Source organism: Lissotriton vulgaris, unplaced genomic scaffold (assembly GCF_964263255.1).
Source record: "Lissotriton vulgaris unplaced genomic scaffold, aLisVul1.2 SCAFFOLD_352, whole genome shotgun sequence".
NCBI lineage: Eukaryota > Metazoa > Chordata > Amphibia > Caudata > Salamandridae > Lissotriton > Lissotriton vulgaris.
In genome coordinates, this window is record NW_028245114.1 from 350,299 (window position 1) to 369,090 (window position 18,792).

General features: G+C 52.1%; 1 protein-coding gene across 1 annotated transcript in view; it reads left to right on the forward strand.

The window, feature by feature from the left end:
• The first annotated feature begins 1,288 nt into the window (after positions 1–1,288).
• Positions 1,289–18,792, forward strand: part of EPHA1 (EPH receptor A1) — a 174,123-nt gene continuing 156,619 nt past the window's right edge. Inside the window, exon 1 of the mRNA XM_086949006.1 lies at positions 1,289–2,649. Coding sequence (XP_086805132.1) covers positions 2,556–2,649 — 94 coding nt within the window. The 5' untranslated portion in view covers positions 1,289–2,555. The remainder of the gene's footprint in view (positions 2,650–18,792) is intronic.

Consider the following 18,792-nt stretch of genomic DNA (forward strand, 5'->3'; position numbering starts at 1 on the left):
GAGTGCACACGACTCATACCACTTGCACCAGGAATCACCAGTGTGAGAGTCTGGTATCTTCCCTGCAGAGGGAGGGAAGGTGTTGTCTCACCTCCTGCCCATGGGTGAGAGGGCTGGGGCACATATCCCGCCCTCTTTCTCCAGGAGGAAGGGCTGGGGCAGGTGTCTCCCTCCTCCTCCTCCTGCAGGAAGGGCTGGGGCAGGTGTCTCACTCCTCCTCCTCCTCCTCCTCCTCCTGCAGGAAGGGCTGGGGCAGGTGTCTCCCTCCTCCTCCTCCTACTCCTCCTGCAGGAAGGGCTGGGGCAGGTGTCACCCTCCTCCTCCTCCTCCTGCAGGAAGGGCTGGGGCAGGTGTCTCCCTCCTCCTCCTCCTCCTCTGCAGGAAGGGCTGGGGCAGGTGTCTCCTCCTCCTCCTCCTCTGCAGGAAGGGCTGGGGCAGATGTCTCCCTCCTCTTCCTCCTCCTTCAGGAAGGGCTGGGGCAGATGTCTCCCTCCTCTTCCTCCTCCTGCAGGGAGGGCTGGGGCAGGTGTCTCCTCCTCCTCCTCTGCAGGAAGGGCTGGGGTAGGTGTCTCCTCCTCCTCTGCAGGAAGGGCTGGGGCAGGTGTCTCCCTCCTCTTCCTCCTCCTGCAGGAAGGGCTGGGGCAGGTGTCTCCCTCCTCCTCCGCCTGCAGGAAGGGCTGGGGCAGGTGTCTCCTACTCCTCCTCTGCAGGAACGGCTGGGGCAGGTGTCTCCCTCCTCCTCCTCCTGCAGGAAGAGCTGGGGCTGGTGTCTCCCTCCTCCTCCTCTGCAGGAAGGGCTGGGGCAGGTGTCTCCTACTCCTCCTCTGCAGGAACGGCTGGGGCAGGTGTCTCCCTCCTCCTCCTCCTGCAGGAAGAGCTGGGGCTGGTGTCTCCCTCCTCCTCCTGCAGGAAGGGCTGGGGCAGGTGTCTCCCTCCTCCTCCTCCTACAGGGAGGGCTGGGGCAGGTGTCTCCCTCCTCCTCTGCAGGAAGGGCTGGGGCAGGTGTCTCCCTCCTCCTCCTCTGCAGGAAGGGGTGGGGCAGGTGTCTCCCTCCTCCTCTGCAGGAAGGGCTGGGGCAGGTGTCTCCTCCTCCTCCTCCTCCTCTGCAGGAAGGGCTGGGGCAGGTGTCTCCTCCTCCTCCTCCTCCTCTGCAGGAAGGGCTGGGGCAGGTGTCTCCCTCCTCCTCCACCTCTGCAGGAAGGGCTGGGGCAGGTGTCGGCCGATCCCCGCCTCCCCTTTAAGGCAGGTGAGGGGGCAGGGCCTAGCAGGGTTTCATCACCTCTCCTGGGCAGGGTGCGGGGGTGGAGAGAGGAGGGAGCGAGTGAAGCCATCGGGAGCAGCGGAGCTTGGCACAGCGGACACGAGAGAGTGCGGGGAGAGAGCGGAGCGGGGGGCAGAAACTCCACACTCTGCAGCGCCAAGAAGCGCCCGGATCACTCCAGCGCCTAGAAACCCTCCGAGTCCGCAGCGCCTGGAGGCCGCACCGAGGTCGGAGGGGACCGCGTGTGTCCGAGGCTGGTCCCAGGTCTGAAGGTCCCAGAACCGCAGGAGCAACTTTGGAAGCCACTGGATCCCGGGTCAGAACCACTGTCCCTGGGTCACAACCACTGCCCCTGGGTCACAACCACTGTCCCTGGGTCACAACCACTGCCCCTGGGTCAGAACCACTGTCACTGGATCAGAACCACTGTCCCTGGGTCACAACCACTGTCCCTGGGTCAGAACCACTGCCCCTGGGTCCGAACCACGCAACAATCCTCTCTGAGGTCACTACATGGTACATTTAGGAAGGAAGTCCCCCTGTCCGAGCATCTGACGTCAGCACACATTGACCTACTGAGGCATCAACGTGGGACGACCAAGAAATCACCCTGGAGAGATCTCTGTAGGTACCAAGGTTTGTTGAGTAGGGTCATCACTGTCTGTGGAGGTCCCCAGGAGTCGCCTCGGTGGTGGTCGAGCCATGAGGGAGTCTTGAGTGACCAGTACATGACCCTCAAGGGCGCTCGAAAGTGAGACATCCGTCTCTGCGCTGCACGAAGGCGCCCGGGGTCTCAACAACGGAGACACGGGGCCAAGATCTGGAGTGACCGAGACCTGGAGTGACCGAGACCTGGAGTGACCAAGACCTGGAGTGACCGAGACCTGGAGTGACTGAGACCTGGAGTGACCGAGACAGACCTGGAGTGACCGAGACCTGGAGTGACCGAAATCTAGAGTGACCAAGACTTGGAGTAGCCAAGGTTTGGAGGGACCAAAGCTTGGACTGACCAGGAAGCGCCTCAACCATGGCTGACCATGAGGAGAAGCTGCAACGTTGATCGACTCTGAGGAACCCAGCACTGGTGTGAGTCGGGAGCCCCACAAAGCCGGCCAGACAGAGGCCTCATCCGTGGTCTACAAGCGTTGACCCAACGGTGGCCACCTTCATGTCCACTCACCGAGGAGTCATGTGAGTGGGACCAAGGACTGGACGCAGCTGAAGGAACCGCGGTGTGGAGGACCGCGACACTGCAGTGACCCCATGGAGATCGGGGGGTGACCTCACCCAAGCCATGGAGTCCCACAACCCAAGACAGCGCCTGGGGGTGGCCTTCCGCCTCCTGCTCCTCGCTGTCCTCCAACCCACGGGCGCAGAGGGCAAAGAAGGTAAGGGGGCATAGGAATACTTGGGGGAGGAGGGGTTTAAGGCAGTCTTGGCCTCTCATGTGAACCTTGGTAGGGAGACCCCATCTAGGAGAAACCCCAAGATCTGTCCACAGCGCCTAGAACACCGACCAGGCGCTACCATGGTCAACCCATAGCCTCAGGTCCCACCTGATTCAAACACCTCATGATGTATCAGAAGGCAAAGGAGCGGTCCCAGCGGAAGACCGTCTGTGTACAGAGGGGGGGACTCGTCTTGTGGGGGTACCAGACTCCGTGGGGCACAGACTTGGGGAAGGACCTGTCGCTGGCAGGGGTCTCCTCTCCTGGTGGTACCAGACTCCATGGGGCACAGACTGGTGTAATGTCCTGTCGCTGGCAGGGGTCTCCTCTCCTGGTGGTATTAGACTCCATGGGGCACCGACTGGTGGAATCCCCTGTCGCTGGCAGGGGTCTCCTCTCCTGGTGGTATTAGACTCCATGGGGCACAGACTGGTGGAATCCCCTGTCGCTGGCAGGGGTCTACTCTCCTGGTGGTATTAGACTCCATGGGGCACAGACTGGTGGAATGTCCTGTCGCTGGCAGGGGTCTCCTCTCCTGGTGGTATTAGACTCCATGGGGCACAGACTGGTAGAATGTCCTGTCGCTGGCAGGGGTCTCCTCTCCTGGTGGTACCAGACTCCATGGGGCACAGACTGGTAGAATGTCCTGTCACTGGCAGGGGTCTCCTCTCCTGGTGGTAATAGACTCCATGGGGCACAGACTGGTAGAATGTCCTGTCGCTGACAGGGGTCTCATCTCCTGGTGGTATTAAACTCCATGAGGCTCAGACTGGTAGAATGCCCTGTCGCTGACAGGGGTCTTCTCTCCTGGTGGTATTAGAGTCCATGGGGCACAGATTGGTGGTATTAGACTCCATGGGGCACAGACTGGTGGAATGTCCTGTCGCTGGCAGGGGTCTCCTCTCCTGGTGGTATTAGACTCCATGGGGCACAGACTGGTGGAATGTCCTGTCGCTGGCAGGGGTCTCCTCTCCTGGTGGTACCAGACTCCATGGGGCACAGACTGGTGGAAGGTCCTGTCGCTGGCAGGGGTCTCCTCTCCTGGTGGTATTAGACTCCATGGGGCACAGACTGGTGGAATGTCCTGTCGCTGGCAGGGGTCTCCTCTCCTGGTGGTACCAGACTCCAAGGGGCACAGACTGGTGGAATGTCCTGTCGCTGACAGGGGTCTCATCTCCTGGTGGTATTAGACTCCATGGGGCTCTGACTGGTGGAATGTCCTGTCGCTGGCAGGGGTCTCCTCTCCTGGTGGTAATAGACTCCATGGGGCACAGACTGGTGGAATCCCCTGTCGCTGGCAGGGGTCTCCTCTCCTGGTGGTATTAGACTCCATGGGGCACAGACTGGTAGAATGTCCTGTCGCTGGCAGGGGTCTCCTCTCCTGGTGGTATTAGACTCCATGGGGCACAGACTGGTGGAATCCCCTGTCGCTGGCAGGGGTCTCCTCTCCTGGTGGTATTAGACTCCATGGGGCACAGACTGGTGGAATCCCCTGTCGCTGGCAGGGGTCTCCTCTCCTGGTGGTACCAGACTCCATGGGGCACAGACTGGTGGAAGGTCCCGTCGCTGGCAGGGGTCTCCTCTCCTGGTGGTACCAGACTCCATGGGGCACAGACTGGTGGAATCCCCTGTCGCTGGCAGGGGACTCCTCTCCTGGTGGTATTAGACTCCATGGGGCACAGACTGGTGGAATGTCCTGTCACTGGAAGGGGTCTCCTCTCCTGGTGGTAATAGCCTCCATGGGGCACAGACTGGTGGAATGTCCTGTCGCTGGCAGGGGTCTCCTCTTCTGGTGGTACCAGACTCCATGGAGCACAGACTGGTGAAATCCCCTGTCGCTGGCAGGGGTCTCATCTCCTGGTGATATTAGACTCCATGGGGCACAGACTGGTGAAATCCCCTGTCGCTGGCAGGGGTCTCCTCTCCTGGTGGCATTAGAGTCCATGGGGCATAGACTGGTGGATTCCATGTCGCTGGCAGGGGTCTCCTCTCCTCGTGGTACCACACTCCATGGGGCACAGACTGGTGGAATCCCCTGTCGCTGGCAGGGGTCTCCTCTCCTGGTGGTATTAGACTCCATGGGGCACAGACTGGTAGAATGTCCTGTCGCAGGCAGGGGTCTCCTCTCCTGGTGGTATTAGACTCCATGGGGCACAGACTGGTGGAATCCCCTGTCGCTGGCAGGGGTCTCCTCTCCTGGTGGTATTAGAGTCCATGGGGCACAGACTGGTGGAAGGTCCCGTCGCTGGCAGGGGTCTCCTCTCCTGGTGGTACCAGACTCCATGGGGCACAGACTGGTGGGATCCCCTCCTGGTGGTATTAGAGTCCATGGGGCACAGACTGGTGGTATTAGACTCCATGGGGCACAGACTGGTGGAATCCCCTGTCGCTGGCAGGGGTCTCCTCTCCTGGTGGTATTAGACTCCATGGGGCACAGACTGGTGGAATGTCCTGTCGCTGGCAGGGGTCTCCTCTCCTGGTGGTATCAGACTCCATGGGGCACAGACTGGTGGAATGTCCTGTCGCTGGCAGGGGTCTCCTCTCCTGGTGGTACCAGACTCCATGGGGCACAGACTGATGGAATGTCCTGTCGCTGACAGGGGTCTCATCTCCTGGTGGTATTAGACTCCATGGGGCACAGACTGGTAGAATGTCCTGTCGCTGGCAGGGGTCTCCTCTCCTCGTGGTATTAGACTCCATGGGGCATAGACTGGTGGAATGTCCTGTCGCTGGCAGGGGTCTCATCTCCTGGTGGTATTAGACTCCATGGGGCACAGACTGGTAGAATGTCCTGTCGCTGGCAGGGGTCTCCTCTCCTGGTGGTATTAGACTCCATGGGGCATAGACTGGTGGAATGTCCTGTCGCTGGCAGGGGTCTCCTCTCCTGGTGGTATTAGACTCCATGGGGCACAGACTGGTGGAATGTCCTGTCGCTGGCAGGGGTCTCCTCTCCTGGTGGTATTAGACTCCATGGGGCACAGACTGGTGGAAGGTCCTGTCGCTGGCAGGGGTCTCCTCTCCTGGTGGTATTAGACTCCATGGGGCACAGACTGGTAGAATGTCCTGTCACTGGCAGGGGTCTCCTCTCCTGGTGGTAATAGACTCCATGGGGCACAGACTGGTAGAATGTCCTGTTGCTGACAGGGGTCTCATCTCCTGGTGGTATTAAACTCCATGAGGCTCAGACTGGTAGAATGCCCTGTCGCTGACAGGGGTCTTCTCTCCTGGTGGTATTAGAGTCCATGGGGCACAGACTGGTGGAATGTCCTGTCGCTGGCAGGGGTCTCCTCTCCTGGTGGTATTAGACTCCATGGGGCACAGACTGGTGGAAGGTCATGTCGCTGGCAGGGGTCTCCTCTCCTGGTGGTATTAGACTCCATGGGGCACAGACTGGTGGAATGTCCTGTCGCTGGCAGGGGTCTCCTCTCCTGGTGATATTAGACTCCATGGGGCTCATACTGGTGGAATGTCCTGTCGCTGGCAGGGGTCTAACCTCGAGCTGGCACTAAACTCTCCAGGGCAGGAAGGGGCACTGCTGCCTGGGAGGGGCGGGGGTCACTTCTGTACCGGGGGGGGGCACTGTTTTCTTGGTGGTGGGGTCACTGCTGTCAGGGGGGGTCACTGCTGTCCCGGGGGGAGGGGTCACTGCTGTCTCGCGGGGGGTCACTGCTGTCTGGGGGGAGGGGTCACTGCTGTCTCGGGGGCATCACTGCTGTCCCATAGGGCGGTCACGCCTGTCTCAGTGGAGGGATGGGTCACTGCTGTCTGGAGGGAGGGGTCACTGCTGTCTTGGGGGTTCACTGTTGTCTCAGGGGGGGGGCGTCACTGCTGTCTTGAGGGGCGTAACTGATGTATCGAGGGGCGTCACTGATGTCTTGGGGGGTCACTGCTGTCTGGGGGGGTCACTGCTGTCTCGGGGGGCATCACTGCTGTCTCAAGGGCGTCACTGCTGTCTCGGGGGCGTCACTGCTGTCTCGGGGGGCATCACTGCTGTCTCGGGGGGCATCACTGCTGTCTCAGGGGGCGTCACTGCTGTCTCAGGGGGCGTCACTGCTGTCTCGGGGGCGTCACTGCTGTCTCGGGGGCGTCACTGCTGTCTCGGAGGCGTCACTGCTGTCTCGGGGGGCGTCACTGCTGTCTCAGGGGGGTCACTGCTGTCTCGGGGGTCATCAATGCTGTCTCGGTTGGGCCTCACTGCTCTCTCGGGGGGTCACTGCTGTCTCGGGGGTCACTGCTGTCTCGGGGGCATCACTGCTGTCTCGGCAGCGTCGCTGCTGTCTCGGGGGGCATCACTGCTGTCTCGGGGGTCGTCACTGCTGTCTCGGGGGCGTCACTGCTGTCTCGGGGGCGTCACTGCTGTCTCGGGGGCTCACTGCTGTCTCGGGGAACACTGCTGTCTCGGGGGGTCACCGCTGTCTCTGGGGTCGTCACAGCTCTCTCGGGGGGTCACTGCTGTCTCGGTTGGCGTCACAGCTCTCTCGGGGGGTCACTGCTGTTTCGGGCGGTCACTGCTGTCTCGGTCATCACTGCTGTCTCGGGAGGTCACTGCTGTCTCAGGGGGCGTCACTTGCTTCTCGGGGGTCACTGCTGTCTCGGGGGCGTCACTGCTGTCTCGGGTAGGATCATAGCTGTTTCTGGGTGTCACTGCTGTCTCGGGGGGGGGGTCACTGCTGCCTCGGGGGCATCACTGCTGTCTTGGGGGGGTCACTGCTGTCTCGGGGGTGTCACTTGTTTCTAGGGGGGTCACTGCTGACTCGGGTCGTCACTGCTGTCTCGGGGAGGGGGTCACTGCTGTCCGGGGGCATCACTTGTGTCTGGGGGGGGGGTCGCTGCTGACTCGTCCTCCCTGCGCTATTTACCCCGATTTCTCCACAAACCCAAAGCATCTCCCTCCTTCTCCCACCCCCCCAGCAATGCTGTCCTACCCCCTTTCCCTCTTGGTAACCCTTTTCATTTCCCTCCCTCGGGCCCAGCAGAACCATTTCCTTTATTCAACTTCCCTTTCTCCCAACCCCCCTCACTCTGCCGGATGCCCGTTCCCTCTCCACCTCTCCGAGCTGACAGGACCTCTCCATCCACCTCCCCTCCTTTCCGCCCTAACCTCCTACTTCCCTATGACTCCACACAGTCCTCCCCTCTTCTTCTGCCCCACCGACTTGATCCGCACCCATCTCCCCCTAACTATGTCCTTAATTCCTCTCCTTCTTGCAACACCAACAAAGACAACTCTCCCTTCACCTCTGATACACCAACTCCCGCTCTCAACCTCCACCTTTCCCCACCCAGGAACCCTATACCCCAACTCTCCTCCTGTCCCCCCACCTCTCCATGCCTTCCACCACCAATTTCACCCCCTCCTGCTTCCATCGAGCCACCAAACCTTCCGTGCTCTGCCCTACTCTCTCTGGAAAATAAGCTAGGCTCTCTTATCACCTCCATCTCCCAGCTTGTAGCGACCATTTCATTTTTAAGCTCCAAGATTTCCAATTTTCCACTCTGCCTAAAGCAATCAGTGAAAAATCTGGGAGTAAGACTGGATCAAGACCTGGTTCTAAAAGAACACGTGAACCTAGTGACAGGATCCTGTTTCCGGACAATCGGTCTCCTAAGAAGGGTTTTTCCCCTCTTATCAGACGCCTACAGAAAGACCCTTGCCCAGGCCCTTGTAATAGGTCGATTGGACTATTGCAATGGTCTTTTCATCTCAGCAAATGAATACGTGCTCAACCGTCTTCAAGTGGCCCAAAACACTGCGGCCAGGCTGGTCCTCAATGTTCCCTCGAGAACACCTTCTAGGCCCCTACTGGAACAGCTCCATTGGTTGCCCATACGTCAGCGAATCAACTTCAAGGTTTGCTGCATCATACGTAAGAGCCTTTATGGATCAAGCCCCCAATACCTGACTCAGAAATTCCAAATCCATAAACCGGAACGTCTCTTGCGATCAAGCAACCAAGCCTTACTAAAAATTCCCCCCATCAAGAAGGCCAGGCAGGGCGGACGAGCAATCTCATACATGGGACCCTCCATCTGGAATAAACTCCCTTTTGGTATTAGACAAAATGCCAATCTTCTATCATTCTGGAAAGCACTCAAGACATATCTCTTCTGTGAGACATAGCTCCCCATTTGCACCTTCTAAAGGCACTAAATCTGGCACCATCAGCGACTCTGGCAACATCAGCGATTCAAGCGTGGAGATACCCCTTCGGGGGTCGAGTCTGGCGCTATATAAGCAAATAAATAAATAAATAAATGGGTGACTTCAATCTCCACTGGGGCTCACCGTAAGACTCTTCTGCGAACTCGCTGGCCGCCTTCCTCTCTGCAAACGATCTCATCCAACACTGCACAGAGTCAACACACTCTAAGGGCACAATCTTGGACCTTGTCATTTCTAAAGCAGGCATGCTTTCTATCTCTACCCCTATTCATGTAGACTGGTCTGACCACCTCCTCATCCCGTTCTCTCTTCACCTAGCGCACTCTATAACTCTTGGACAACCTAAGAGAGCTACCTCCTGGTTCCGTGACACTAAAAATATTGACGTTGGTTCCCTCTGTGAATCAACTTTGCTATCACTAGGCTAGACCCCAACCTAGATGTTGACAAACTCACCTCCCAATGCCTCACAGTCCTTGCAGTCGAAATCAACAACGTCGCTCCTCTCCAAAGCAAAAAGGTTAGGCCCACTCCGTCAGCACCTTGGTACAACAAATCCCTCTATGACGAAAGGAAGCAGCTAAGATTCCTGGAGAAACAAAAGAGGCAAGTGCCCTCCACCGATAATTTGGCCACGATTCGTTCAGCAAGATCCAAGTACCGCAAATACATCTTCCTTGGGAAAGCGGCACACTTCAGAACCCTCCTGGACTCAGCCAAAAATAGAACCAAAAAACTATTCGATCTCATCAAGAATCCAAACTGCTCTCCACAACCTCTAAGTTGGAGGATTCTACAAAGAAAGCAGCTGATTTCGCTGTATTCTTTGATGAAAAAGTGAAATCACTGGTTGATCAGGTCGCTCATCCTACCCCTCCAGAGGAGCGCAAATCACTAGCCATTTGGCAGAACTTCGACACCATCTCTGAAGATGTCCTCCTCAAGTGCATCCTCGAAACAAAGCCCTCCAACCATTCTCTTGACCCTATCCCCAGTGCCATTGCCATTGACTTCTATACCCATTCCCTTTCCTATTGGACCACTCTGGTCAACCTCTCCTTCTGGCAAGGCTCCCTTCCGGCCTCCTTCAAAACTGGGCAGGTCACCCCTCTGCTTAAAAAAGCCACTGCTGATGCGTCTGACCTTAACAACTTCCGCCCCATCACTAACCTACCCTTTCTTGCGAAGATCACAGAAAGATGTGTAGCGAAACAACTCTCTCGTCATATCAAGGACAATGATCTTCTTGACAATTGTCAGTCCAACTTCATCCAAAACTGCAGCACTGAAACAGCCCTGCTGCAAGTGATTGATGACGCTCTGCGGATACTCGATTCGGGGGGGTCCTGTCTTCTTATTCTCCTTGACCTTTCGGCAGCCTTTGACACTGTCAATCACAACACCCTCCTCAATATTCTTCAACAGAGAATGGGCATGGAGGGCACTGTGCTTAAATGGTTTGCATCCTTCCTCTCTGACAGATCCCAAATGATCAAAATAGCGAACAGTCTTTCCTCTCCTTCGGCGGTAGGTCAAGGCGTCCCTCAAGGCTCTATACTTGCACCCACATTGTTCAATCTCTATTTGGAACCTCTGGGAAATTTCCTAAGCAAATCCGGGATTCACTATCATCTCTACGCAGACGACACCCAAATCTACCTCAAGGTTGCCTCCACTCACGATCTCGCCATCCTAAGCTCTACTCTCGACTCCATTCAAAACTGGATGTCAACTCATCAACTGATTCTGAATCCCTCCAAAACTGAATTCCTCCTCTTCTCCTCCTCACTCTCTCCTCCCCCGGTTCAATCATGGATGGATCAGATGAATCTACTAAACAATAAACCCATCATTGTTGACAGAGCAAAATCCCCTGGTGACATACTAGACAAAAAACTCAATCTAATCCCCCACATCAACTCCATTGCAAAGTCTGCACGATACCAACTGCGCCTTCTTTGGGGGATTCGTTGCTTCTTCCCGGAGCATGACCCTAAAACACTGGTGCAATCGCTGGTCCTCTCCAGACTGGACTACTGCAATTCTCTTTTTACTGGCATCCCCAGATCCCACTTGTCCCCCCTTAAATCTGTTCTCCATTCAGCAGCTCGTTTCATTTATGGGGCCAAAAGAAGCGATCACATCACACCGATGTTATCCACCCTCCGCTGGCTTCCCATCGAGGCAAGATCAATCTACAAGACTGCCTGTATCACCCACAAAGCCTTGCACTCCTCCTCTCCCCGCTACCTGGCGAATAAACTGAAACTCTCTGGAGCCTCTAGACCCCCTCGTAATGCGGAAAATTTACTGCTTGAACCTCCCACTTTCAAGAAGGAAAGATCGATGGCCCAATCCTTTTCAGGCAACGCAGTGAGAATCTGGAACTCACTTCTGCCTCAGCTCCGGACCAGCACCTCCTCCCAGGCCTTCAAAACTAACCTCAAAGTTCTCGTCCTCCAAAGACACCTCCTAAAGTAATTCACGCCCCCTCTATTATCTGAAGGAAGACCTTCCATTATAGAGAATCCTTTGCTCCGTGACTATGGAAGTGCCTTCCCAGTGTGTTCTGCCATTTATTGCAGTATTATCCTTGTACCTGTGTTTGGTTCTCTTTTGTAACATGCACATGTCACTTTTCTTTTGTAACACACTGTTTGCTCCTCTCACATTTTGTTTGCTTTTGAACTTGCACAAGTGCCACCATTGCCTCATGTAACGTTTGTTCTTGTGCTGGAGTGTCCTCCATTTATTGCAGTATTATACCTCTACTTGTACTTTGTTCGCTTTTGTAACCTGCACACGTCACTCTTTCCTCCTGTTTTGCACCGTTTGCTCCTCTTGTATTGCTCACGATTGTCACTTTTGCCTCTTGCAATGTAACGTTTGCTTTTGTAATTTGTTCTCTTGTCTCAGTTTTGTTCCTATTGTGAAGCCTCTGACGCCTTCGGGGAAAGTCCGCGCGAGAGAAAAACGCATGAAAAAACCTGTTGGGGGGTGGGGGGGGGGGGGGTCACTGATGTCCAGGGGGGGCTGTTGTCCGGGTGCTTCACTGCTGCCCGGGGGGTGGGGGGGGGGGGGGTCACTGCGGTCTCGCGTGTATTGGACTCCATGTCACAAAGTTATCAGTGTGGGGTGGGTGGGTGGGCGGGGGCGAGAGCCCCTGGGGTGTGAGGAATGCCCTGGGCCCTGCCCCCCCCTCCCTCTTTAGTTGCACGGTGTCTGCGCGGTGCATTGTGGGAGCCCGGCCCCTCCCAGCCTCACCTCCCCCAGGTATGCCAGCCGAGCCTGGTCGCGTCCCCTTTAAGATGCTCGGGGGAGTGGGGGGGCGGCTTTAGGAAGTGGGAGGGTCAGCCTGGGGGTTCCCACACACACGGAGGCTGAGCGTGGACACCTGAGACCAGCCCCCCCATGAGAGGTGGGGACACCCGAGACCGAGGGAGGGGGGGGGGGGGGAAGTGAACACCACTGAGGCTGAAACTTCCCTCTCAAACATGTTCACAGGTCCCCTCTCCGCCTCTTCTTCACTCTTTATTTTTGAGATTCACGCGGAGCTTTTAGTTGGGGGGCGGGGGTGGCTGTTGACTCGCAGCGCATCTTATTGGGCTAGAATTTAATTAAATGTTATGCCATTTTATATAGCGCTAGCTTTCCCCAGAGGCGTCAGGGCGCTTTACAAAAGAACCAGGCAGGCTACAAAAGGTTTAAGATAGAATAAACACGCGAACAAGGGACATTTAAAAATTGTAAACAACAAAAGGCGCCAGCGTTAGGTTAAAACAAGAATAAAATGCAAAACAAGTTAATATTAGTTACTTCCGCGTGGGCGCTCGGCTCGTGTCAAGGGCGAAGTACATTCAATGTAACATCCAGGTGGGCTCTAAAGGGATAACACGATCGGTTACCAATTCAGTCTTGTAGTATCCTTCCTCTGAAGGTCACTGAAAACATTCAAAACCGTCCCTGGGCACTCTGCGGGGACACTCAGCCGTCCATAACATACTGAGGGTCCAACAGGTTCCTGGTCCAAGGTCAATGTCTTTATTCAATCTTTCCAATCCACAAGGTAGAACCAGGAAAACGTTTCTAGGCGCAGCCAGATCTTCAAATACACAGCAACAGCCAACACGTGTTTCGGCGTGCAGTATAATGCCCAGGTGACTTCTTCAGGGCTGAAATCCCAAGAAGAAACACAAATTATTTAACCATTCAATATCTATATCAGAGCGAAAGTGGGTCATCAAAGTTTTAACGCACTATTATCAAAAGAGTGAGCGCAATCCACCACCGAGTTATATGCAAAGTCCAGTAAGAAAGAAGGGGAGTGGAATCAAGTCACCAAAACCGTGATAACTATCTGTGAGAAGTTGGCCTGGCATATGATGTCCACTATTCTAGTGGGAACCTTGCACCAGTCTAATCGACCCTTATTGAAGGTGGTTGTAAAGTCAAACTTATAGACAAGCTATCCTAGTGGTAGCATGGACCAGCAGTCTTAGGCTAAGACTTCAGAGAGCGTATTAAGCAAGTTGTTTCACCAATTATAATCCCTTGAATACCAAATGAAAGGACACCACACAAGGTATATATCAAATATATGTATTTAATCTAAACACAACCCCTCTGCACTGTTTATGAGGTCAGAGGTAAAAATACAATACAAGGAAATTAATTAGCATAGATAAGTTGCACAGTATACTTTATGCCCTAGGGGCCTCACAAACCATATACTAAAATAGTGGTATAAGAACGACGTGAGAGTTAGAAAGCAGGCCTAGGGCCTGTGGATTCGCTGGGGCTACTCTAAACAACCAAAGGTTCCGAAGTAGGAGGCCCACGGGAGACACGCGCAGTGTCTAAACACAGCTGTGGGTTACCATTGACTTATAATGGATAACAAACAAGTTACAAAGGTACAGTTTAAGGACACTTCTAGGTGAACTACGATGGAACACCTTTAAACTAGGACACTTCGAGAGTCAAGACCCACAGGAGCACCGGAGTACTCGTGTTACCTCACCCAGGGAAGCAAGGTGCATAGGTGCCTTTTGGTGTCGGGTTTCGTCAATTGTTTCAATGGAGATCTGCAAAGAAGTTCTGCAGGCGACCAGTGGAAAAGTGTCTGGGTGGATCCAGGGTGGATTGAAGATCTGAAGAACCTGAAAGCAGAAGGGACAGAGTCTGGGTCACAGGCCAGTCACCAGGGCGGCGATAGGAAGATGCCAGCCGATGTCGGGTGATTTCAGGTGAAAGAGGTGAAGCTTGACTCTTCAGCCACGAGGACCAGGAGGCGTCGACGACAACAAGGAGCTGGATTTGAGCTATCCCACGAAGGATGTCGAGTGCTACAGCATTAGAATCCGATTGGACCCAACAAGCCTTGGCAACAGCAACCCACGCAAGATGACAAGATTGGCTTCAGTTCAAAATAGCAAGGTCTGAGGGACTCCTCCTTTGGAGGGGAGTCAGAGCACGTCTGGAGTAACCAGGAAAGCTCAAGAAACAAAGGATTGGCCTTCGTGGGGTCTCACTAACTAACGGACTAGGAACCGCGAAGGCGCCTCTAGCTGCGGTGAAGAAAGGTGACTCACAGGTCACTCGTGGAGTGGGGGCATCTGGACTTCGATGCAAAAGGTGCTCGGGGCAGGGGCTTCAAAGACCCCAATGCACAACTTCGGGATACCTCGGGAAGAAGGTGAAGTTAAAAGATGCAGGATGTCCTGGAGTTCCGGTCCCGCGTCTCTCGTGTCAGCTACGGGTCTCAGCTTTGCTAGGATCTCGGCCAGCTTCAGAGATGTCTGGAAGTCTGTGTCCTGTGTCGCAGATTCTTCGGGATCCGGCAGGAGCCTTGAAAATGCAGACTGGCAAAGATGCTTCCTGGTGCCTGTTTGAACAGGATGGTCACTCCTTGACCACAAGGGAGATTCTTCCGTCTTCCAGTCAATATGGAATGTCGAAGGTTCAGGATATATGTTGCAGAGTTTCGTCCAGGGTAATTTAAAGTACTAGTGACTGGGTTCCTATGCTTATACTAAGTTTTGGGGTTGGACTAACTTTAGGGTCCCACCTATGGGAGGACCTGGGATGGGGGTGTTTACACCCCCTTCCCCTTTGTCCAGTTTCTCGCCAGAGCTGGGGCTGGAGTGCCCCAGCATCCGGTTTGAACTGAGAAATGCGTGGAGCACCTTGTGTGCCCCAGGCAGTGTCTGAAAAGCATCCACTGAATGCAGCCCTCCGTGCCCCAATACACTAAAGCCTGTCTGGGAAGGTACTGGCACCTCCCTGGACAGGAAACCTATTGTCCAGGCCTCCCCTGCCGGAGTTTCGTCCAGCAGTAGGAGGGCAGACTCGTGTCTGTGGCAGCAGCATCCATTTTGTGATGCTGAGGCTCTGTTTAACTATAACTGGGTAAAGCAGTAACTACATGTTTATTCTCCCACTAGAAGGGTGGAATGCTACCCCCCCATCCCCGCCAGAACTGGCAGGGGGGGGTAGTATTCCAAAGTGTTTAACACCTTTCACATGTTTTGATAAAGTCAAACCAAAGTTAGCATTAACAGCGAGGATTATAATGCACTTAATAGTATATGGTATGGTAATATCATAGAACAGCTATAAGGAGATGGTTCCGAAAGCTGCAGAGGGGCTCAGCTCATGCTATAGCACCCTCTCACATAAAACCAAGCACTCTGCCTCCAGGATTGTCGAGGCATACCATAGGAGCGACTTATAGGTGCATATGAGTCTAAATATTCACCTTGTGCCTTGTTCACTTCTTCTTAACGAGAATCAAATACTGTGTCCAAAGTTCGAACACGATAATGTAAGGTCGAGCTAAGGTATCTATAAACTGAAGTGAGATAATGAATGAAAGCGTTTTTGTAACGCGCAAACTTAGCCCCGAAGGGCGTCAAGGCGCGGAGACAAGCAAACAGAATGTCCAGGCTACCAACTGCATAACCATAGAGCACTGGGAACGTAATATAAGACCGGGAACGTAAGATAAGACAGCAAATAAGCAAATGAGACACCCCAAACACATTACAAAGTATGAATGGTGAGGGTATAGAATAATCTCACCTTTGGCATTGCGTTCCAATGCGGAGAGAAGTATCTCATCAGCAAGCTCCAAATAAATTCGAGGTAACATGCAAAATTAGAATAACAGCGATTCACGAGTTCGTGGCCTACGTAAAATAAAAACACAATTGGAACCGCAAGTCTAGGATAGATCAGGCTTGCTGTTATGTTAATCCCTTCCTTGCTTATGTCTTTTTTTCCTTTCTACCTTTTATACCCTGCTTTTCGTATCCTTCGTACATGGTATATTTGGTTTGGTTTTTCATTTATTCTCTACTTTCTCTGTCTTCCCTTTTTTTTCTTTTTTTTCTTTTTGAAAAGCATATAAACAAGTGTAAGCATGGATTATTGTCGTGTAGAAAAGACTGCTTTTGTTTGCATTGATTTACATTTTTTGTCTTGAATCGTCCTGTGCGGGGGAGGAGGGCGTTGAGGGGGAATAAACTGATGTAAAAATCGTTAATAAAAACAATTAAAAAAAAGGAACCGCAGGTCAAACCGTTTGTTATAGTAAACAAACATAAGTGTTAAATCACTCCAAAAAAACAGAAAATGAGCCCTGTATAGTCGGACTATAACAAAGTATAACCACAATACTCCTCCATTGCCCATAAAATCTCCTATATTAATCTTTTAACGATCATCTCCGTACCTGTACGGATTACCGCGTCTCGGTAGTCCTATTCCCTTGACGGCGTGCACCATAAGCGTCATCTTTACATTGCTATATATATGTTTACAAAACTGTCGCCATCTTGGAGTGGTCCGTCAGTAGATTAGCTTAAAAACATAGTAAATATATTCACATACGCAACTATTAAACTGTAAAGCATCCAATAGATGCCCAAGGACATAAGCTACTACAATATCTACCGGTAAAATCGATATCAATATGTATCCAACACAAACCTCTTGACCATTTCCACGTCTTGGAAATCAAAATCTCGCGATAACTAACTTTGCAAGCCTCTTCTAAACGATGTACCGTACTTATATTAAATAGATGCCATCTTGTAGTGATCAGTGTAATCAAGTACGTGGTTCATATAAGCCATATTTCAAACATAATCAGAAAGTGTATATGACTATTTCAGTCAAAGTCTGCTCAAGGACACAAGCGACTCCAAAGACTATCTGTAAAAGCAAAATACTTATATATCCATTACAAACCTAATAACCATATCCCCGTTTCGAAAATCTAAATCACGTGATAGCAAGCGTCACAAGCGTCATCTAAGCGACGTGCCATACGTAAAGGTGCCATCTTGTAGTGATCAGTATAATGGAGCACATGGTTCGAATAAGCCATATATCAAACATAATCAGAAGACATAAATGACTATATCAGTCAAAAACTACGTTCTTAATATCGTAATACTATTATAAATAATAGTAATGAAAGTAACTAGGAAGTCAACTGAATAGGCAATACCTAAATAGTAAAATGAAAGGAATGGTTAGCAAGGGTTAAAGTCAAAAACAGATAAGCCCAGAGTGTAGACATAATACAAAATAGAAGATATAACAGCAATAGAAAGTGTAACAGAAAGAGAGAGTGTAACATATGAAAACAATATATTACTGTAAACTCAGATATTGGTCACAGTTACAAAAGCAGCAAGATACATACAATAGATTCATGGTCCTTTAGAATTACAAAATTAACAATAAGATCCAAGCAATATATGATTCATGGTCAATGGAAGAACATTACAAAAAGGTTATCCTATTACAAAATTACCAGTATGAGGGATATCATTAAATATATAATTCATCAACAGTTGAACAGTATTGAATATCCATCAAAGATAGGTGAACCAACAGACAACCTGCTTCATGAATATATTGTCTCATACGCTACATAAGTGAAGAAAGAAGCATTATATTATCCTCTATCTTTATCTTAAAAACCACTGAATTCAGAGTTACTTGACAGATACAAAGAATTATCAAGTCATTGTCCAAGAAAGTACTGTAACTCACTATCAATATTCAAACCAAGTTCTACTGCCCTCAGTTTCATAATCCATCGCGCTTCCTTACGTGTGAGCAGTAGTTCTGTTACCGCCACGTATATCCATTCTCACATGGTCTATTCCATGAAAACTAAATGTACGATTGATTTTCTTTATTCTGATAGTTCTGTATAGCATGGGCTGCAATAGGATATCTGATGTCACCGTTCTTAAGTGCTCGACCATTCCCTCCCACAGTCGCCGGATTGTACTTCCGATATATATTTTACTACAAGTACATCGATAACAAACGTGGTATCATAATTGATAAACATGTTGATCTTATGACTACCAGTATCGTTGTAATTGAAATGAGTAATCTTAGTCACAGCTCACTGTTTGATATATGGCTTATTCGAACCATGTACTCAATTATACTGATCACTACAAGATGGCACCGATACGTTCGGCACGTCGCTTAGATGATACTTGTGGCGCTTGCTATTACGAGATTTAGATTTCCGAGACGCGGATATGGTTATTCGGTTTGTGATGGATATATAAGTATATTGCTTTTACCGATAGCGAGGACCTGGCTTGGCAGTTCGGGCTGGACTGTTCCCATGGGGCACAGGGTCAAGACTGATTTGCATATGGCTGGGTTCAAACTGGAATGGCATGGTGAGCTTAAAAACGACGGATTTAGGCCCAGATCTCTGTACTGGGTGAATGTATGATATTGTTCTGCATTCTGTGTTGTTGTTACCTTACAGATCGAGTCACACCACCACCCTACAGATCAGAACTAAGAACCTGATCTCCAGAGTCCCTCAGTGCTCAACGTTGAGCCCAACCCTGCTCAAATTCTACATGACACCGCTCGCT